Source organism: Triturus cristatus, chromosome 1_2 (genome assembly GCF_964204655.1).
Source record: "Triturus cristatus chromosome 1_2, aTriCri1.1, whole genome shotgun sequence".
In the NCBI taxonomy this organism is placed as follows: Eukaryota; Metazoa; Chordata; class Amphibia; order Caudata; family Salamandridae; genus Triturus; species Triturus cristatus.
The window spans coordinates 1,119,227,251-1,119,233,974 of record NC_140580.1 but is presented as its reverse complement, the minus strand read 5'-3'; the positions used below and the strand labels follow the sequence as shown (position 1 = coordinate 1,119,233,974).

Here is a 6,724-nt window from a genome sequence, read left to right as displayed (position 1 = left end):
ACTTCTTCATAGAAGGCCGCTGGATTCTTGCGGGGGTCGGGCAGCGCATTCTTTAATGCCATAACATCAGCCCTATGCCACGGAGTGTAAACCCAATTATACACAAAATATCCCTTAGCATCGGCGGAGGTAATGTCCGAGCTAGTCCCTGCTCCTTTAGGAGGAACATACAAAGGCGCCGCCTCGCGCATTGGCTTAGCATGCACTAGATCGCTCTTATCTGATTGAGAGGTAGATGAGTGGCCTTCTGCGATACACGAATCCGACTGCGTCTCCTCCCCTGCTCGTGGGCGCGCTTTTCCTTTATGGGCCAGCACCGCGTCCCGCAAGGCGAATAGCCGCCGAGCCGTATCAGGAGCCTTAGAGGGAGAAAAAACACCATCATGCAATGCTTTAGCATCCGATGTCACTTCTTCAGGCTCAAAGACACTAGAATATTTCCGAAAAGCAGCAATCACTTCCTCAGCGAAATGACTCAAAAAATACAATCTCTCTCTATCCTGCCACGACCCCCAAGTATGGAACAATTCATCCACGGACACCTTACCCTTAAGTGCACGGAAGGAAATTTGCCGAAGCTCAGCCATATGCTCAGCCGATAACATGGACCGCGTATCTACCTTACCCGGACCCGGGACAGAATCTTGCGGCCTCGGAGCAGATGCGCCGACATAAGGGGGCGGAGAGCGGTCTAGTAAATAAAAATCATCATCAAGATTATTAAGGACAGGATAAAGTGGCTGCCGAACAGCATATTGACCCGAAACTTGCAGCCTACGCTCTTTCTCTTGTCTCTCTGTCTGTTCTCTGTCTTCCCGACGCTTCGCTTCCTGGGCTCGCACATGATCATTCTTCCGTTGTTCCTTATCAAACAGCGCTTTCTCACGCTTCTCTCGCTCACGCACCTCCTTCACCCACAACCGTACACACTCAAACATATCCTGACGAGCACGCCGCTTACACATACACTGTTCCACATACTCAATCTTACGTATATCAAACGATCCATACAAAGGCCATCGCAACTCAGGATCTTTTTTCGTATATTTCCTCCATACTGTGCTGTACATTATGGAAGAAAGACCATGCTTCACATACATATCCCTATTAGGAGTCCCCTCTGGGGGAGCTGGAGCAGATTCCTCGAGGTTCAACCGGTTTCCAAAACAGCAACACCACTTACGGAGTGCGCTGAAAGCAGGCATGCTCAGAAATAATGCAAAATATGCAATATTATAGAAAAATGGCACTTAATCGTTGCGCCGTTCAAAGTTACACAGCTCCGGAGAAATCTCTCCACATTACCTGCCTATATGTGTTGCAACGCATATATTCACAAAGACAAATTCAAAATATGACTAGTCATCACAAATCAAACTCAAATAGCCAGATCAGGCTTCAAAAACTCGGAGCAAGTACCGTAAACCGGTTCTTACCAATCAAGAGTCCAGATTCCAACTGCCAAGTTCCACAATCGCCCAAACGGCTTTCACGGCAAGACCGACAGAAGAGGTCTCAGTCGAGGACCGGCGCCACCCAGACGGTCAGCTCGGAAGGGAAGGAAGAAAAACCTCGGGATGCCAGGGCTAAGACGCCGCTGGCAGTGATCACGTCCCCGGCCAAATTCCTCACCTTCGTCGCGACCAGTCCTTCGAGCATCCGAGTCGCCGATGAGCCCCACGTGACGGGCGCCAATTGATGAATACAGGCCCCAGCTAGGCCCGCAGGACACAAGGGTTCGCTCTCCTGTAATGGAATCTATAAGGAAGTTGGCACGGAAACTGCAAAGTACAAAGACAGCATTTATTAACCCTTAAGGGTGGTCCTACAATCCACACAACACTCTTCAGTATTGCATAGAGTAGCACAAAGAACTTACGTACATGGTCCCCTTTTATACACAATAGAGGGGCTCATAAGTGGGTGGATACAACATGAGACCGAAGAACATTACCATTTATGGTCATTTTCGATACTGAATCAATATGTGGGCAGAGCTAACACACTCCTTGAGCCCGCGAAAACATGGTCAAGCAAGGCTAACTGATAACAGATGTGGTCAAGTCTGGGCATGTGCCAAATGGACAAAGGAGCTATTTATAGACTGTTACTAGGCAGATTACAAGAGCAACTAACACAGAGGTTGGACTCTTCTCGTGGGGAACACGTGGAAGCATGACAATACAAAATGGAGTCCGAACTTCGGTCAACATAACAAAGAAAACACGATCTATAAAAGGGGAATTAATGTCTTTAGTAAATGCTTAATCACATCGTTGTTTCAATTTACAACAACAGAACCTGGAGAGAGCCACAAAAGTCACCCCATCCTGGATTTCCCCGAGTGTCTAGTTTTCAAAGATGTGTAGGTTTGATAGGTTTCCCTAGGTGCAGGCTGAGCTAAGGTTCAAAATCCACAGCTAGGCACATTGCAAAAAAAGGGTCAGTTCTCACTGGAAAAATGTGATGTGTCCACGTTGCGTTTTGGGCCACTTCCTGTCAAGGTCATGAGGCCTACCCACACAAGTGAGGTACCATTTTTATCGGGAGACTTTGGGGAATGCAGGGTGGGTGGAAGTTTTATGAATCCATGCAGATTTCAGAACTTTGCATCACTGAAATATGAGGAAAATGTGTTTTGTTTTACAAAATTTGAGGTTTGCAAAGGATTCTGGATAACAGAACCTGGTGAGAGCCACACAAGTCATCCCATTCTGGATTTCCCTGGGTATCTAGTTTTCCAAAATGTATAGGTTTGCTAGGTCTTCCTAGCTGCCGGCTGAGCTAGGGTTCAAAATCCACAGCTAGGCACATTGCAAGAAAAGAGTCAGTTTTCACTGGAAAAATGTGATGTATCCACGTTGAGTTTTGGGTGTTTTGCTGTCACGGGCACTAGGCCTACCCACACATGTGAGGTACTATTTTTATTGGGAGACTTTGGGGAACTTGAGTTCAGTAGAAGCTTGAGGATCCACGCAGATTTCAGAACTTTCCATCACAGAAATGTGAGGAAAATGTGTTTTTTGTTTTACAATGTTTGAGGTTTGCAAGGGATTCTGGGCAACAGAACCTGGAGAGAGCCACACAAGTCACCCTATCATGGATTCCCAAGGGTCTTTAGGTTTAAAAAATGTACATGTTTGCTAGGTTTCCCTAGGTGCCCGCAGAGCTAGGGTCCAAAATCCACAGCAAGGCACATTGTGAAAAAGGTTCCGTTTTCACTAGAAAAATGTAATATGTCCATGTTGCGCTTCGGGCTGCTTCCTGTCGCAGTCAGAAGGTTTAATATTTTTAGGGCGACTTAGGGGAACACAGATTTGTAGGACAACTGTTATTACATATTGACTTTTTATGCATTTCTGCCTTCCAAATGTAAGATAATGTGTAAAAAAGAAGTCACTTTGAAAAATGTCCTATAATTGACATGCTAGTATGGGTACCCACAATTTCGGGATGTGCAGATAACTACTGCTTCTACACTATATAATTTGTTCCCATTTTGGAAATACATAGGTGTCCTTGATACCTATTTGTGACCTTCAAATAGTTCCCCCCCCCCCCCCCCCCCGAAGTCAAGGAAGACAGTAACCCACGCACTCATAAACAGCAGACTGGACAACGGAAACGCCCTCTACGCCGGCATGAACAAGTCCCTACTCCGCAAACTCCAGACGATACAGAACACAGCAGCAGACTAATCCTCGGCATCCCCTGACACAAATACATCAGCCAACACCTACGGAACCTCCACTGGCTCCCCGTCGAGAAAAGAGTCACATTCAAGATACTCACCCACTCCTACAAATGCCTACACAACACAGGACCCCAAAATCTCACCCAAAGAATCACTTTCCACGTACCCAAAAGAAACCTCCGCTCTGTCAACCTCGCCCTCGCCGAAACCCGATGCATCCGCAGAGCAGGAACAGGGGCAAGAGACTTCTCCTACATCGCAGCCAAGATGTGGAACAAGCTCCCTGTCGACATCAGAAGCGCCCCCTCCCTGAACACCTTCAGGAAGGCTCTCAAGACCTGTCTTTTCGACTGATCGGAACTGCTACTGCCTCCCCCCCAGCGTCTTGAGACCCTCACGGGTGAGTAGCGCACTTACAATTCCCTGATTGATTGATTTTTCACTCTTTATATTTTACTAAATGAATTGCTATATACCCGGTATACAATGAAAACAAATTGCAAGGCGCAGCACAGTTATTAGCTCTGGGTACCTCGGGTTCTTGATGAACCTACAAGTTCTATATATCACCACAACCAGAAGGGTCTAGCGGACGTAACGGAATATTGCTTTAAAAAATCTACCATCGTTAGAAGAAGTTACAGGTGAAAATATTGGCACAAATGGCTGGTTTTTTTCAACTCAATTTCGATTTAATTATTTTTCAACTGTTAGTTTCAATTGGGAAACCTTGAAGGATCTACACAAATGACCCCTCGCTAAATTCAGAATGTTGTCTATTTTTCTGAAATGTATAGCATTCTGGGATCCATTATTGCTTTCACACCCATTTCTACCACTAACTGGAAAGAGGCTGAAAGCACACCAAAAATGTAAAAGTAGGATATGTCCCAGTAAAATGCCAAAACTGTGTAGAAAATGTTGGTTCTCTGACAAAAGTATGCCTGTCCCCGAAAGCTGGGAAGATGGTGATTTCAGCACCACAAACCCTTTGTTGATACTATTTGCAGGGGGAAAAACAGACACTTTCTTCTGCAGCACTTTGTCCCCATTCCCCCCCCCCCCCAAAAAAGAACTTTGCAGTATTTTGGCTAATTTCTGGGTCCCCTCCGTGGAATCCACAAACCATGTGTAGATTTTAAATCTTCAGGATGTTAGAAGAGAAGGTGGCAAATTTGCTGTGGATACCTTATGTGGACAAAGAGTTACACGCGCCTAAGCGCAAGCTACCCCAAATAGCCTAAAAAAGGCTTAGCATGGGGCGGGAGGACTAGCAGTTAAAACGTCTAAGCTTGTTGCTGTAACCTTGATCCTCTGTGTTAAGTAAGGCCAGTGCTTAATATGAGCCAGTGAGTTCTGGTGCTGCACCTGCACTTCATTGAAAGCACTGGCACTTATTAGAGTCTGCCACATAGTGGCGCAGTTTGTCTAATTTAGACATCAGCATAACAATAGTTTTTTATTTATCCAATATACTTTAAAAATTTCACAATTGTTTATCAATATATTTACTTTAAAAATTACCGATGCTTGTCACTCAAGCTATTCCTATAGCTTTCGGGGGCCTATATTTGTTTTTCTTTTTTACAATTTAAGCACTGATTAAGACAATATATTTTACTTTCCTCTCCAAAGTTTGACCTAACTCGGGGAGGGGGGCCATGGATATTCTTCCCTTAAACTGAACCGACCCCCTCCTTATCCTATTGCCCATGCTCTTGTGTGGATTGTTAAGTTAAAATCACCAAATGGAATCGTTTTTTCCAGTCTCATTGGCGGAGGCAGCTGCATTCTACACTGTGTGCAATTTAGAGTTTAACTTTAGCCACCTCTCCATGTCGTTGTCTGACCTACCTAACTTCATGTCCGTTTTATTTCAAAATGTTACAAGTTTACCATTTCCTCGCCTCCGTTTCTGGAACATAGTCCAATGTAACATGGGCGTGGCTCCCGCGTGGCCTATTATGTACACCCATTGCCGTCCTCTGAATTCTAAAATGTCCTTAATTTAGTTCCAAAATTGCCCTGACAATAAATGTCCCGCTTTTAAACCCAACCCTTCCCACGGTCGCCCCACGTCTCGCGATGGAGCAGTCGAGGTGTTCCCAGGTTACAGGGGGCTCTGCAGTGCGGCCCCGCCTCAGCCCCTCCCCTGGCCCCAGAGCCCCGCAGGTCACTGCGGGTTCAGAGGGAGGGTCGAGCCTGCAGCGCCCGCCCGCCCCGGGACTAGTCCGGCTGCTGCTGTCTGCGCAGTGTGTGATCTGCGGTGCGGCATGGACTTCAAGGAGAACCTATACCAGGCCTGCCAGGAGAGCAGGTGGGTGCATGGCTGAGGGCAGTGCCCTGTGCCCAGGCTTATCAGCTGCACAGGTGGGTTGCACTCTACCAGCGGCAAACACGCGCAGGTGTTGAGGCCTTGGGCACCAAGGGAGCGTGTTAACATTAGACACTGCCAGGCCTTGGCACCTCCGTAGGTTGTGAGCAGAAGGTACCGCCCCGCCTGTGGCACTGCCAGGCCATGGGCACCACGGGAGGTTGTGAAGCTGCCCTAGCATGTGGCACAATGGGCGGTTGTGAGCAGAACATACTGCCAGGCCTTGGGCACCACCGGGGGTTGTGAGTAAAAGATAATACCATGCCTGACCATGGCATAGGCGTGCATAGAGGGCACTGGGCACGTTAGGAGGGCGTGGAGCAGAGGGCACTGACCGGGCACAGGGGGAGGGGGGGAGGGTGTGGAACAGAGGGCACTGACCGGGCAAAGGATGAGGGCGTGGAGCAGAGGACACTGGCCGCGTCCTGGGCACGGTAGGAGGGTGTGTAGCAGAGGGCACACTGACCGGGCATTGGCCCAGGTAGGAGGGCGTGGAGCAGAGGGCACTGACCGGGCACAGGGGGGAGGGCGTGGAGCAGACGGCACTGACCGGGCACAGGATGAGGGCGTGGAGCAGAGGGCACTGGCCGCACCCTGGGCACGGTAGGGTGGTATAGAGCCGGGGGCAGTGACCGTGCACGGGGGAGGGCGTGGAG

The 6,724-nt window shown here is 48.2% G+C and overlaps 1 protein-coding gene across 1 annotated transcript in view; it reads left to right on the top strand.

Annotated features, from left to right (window-relative positions):
- The first annotated feature begins 5,854 nt into the window (after window positions 1–5,854).
- LOC146868801 (uncharacterized) overlaps window positions 5,855–6,724 on the top strand; it is a 40,921-nt gene continuing 40,051 nt past the window's right edge. The window contains exon 1 of the mRNA XM_085616268.1: window positions 5,855–6,011. Within this exon, the coding sequence (XP_085472394.1) occupies window positions 5,968–6,011 (44 nt within the window). The 5' untranslated portion in view covers window positions 5,855–5,967. The remainder of the gene's footprint in view (window positions 6,012–6,724) is intronic.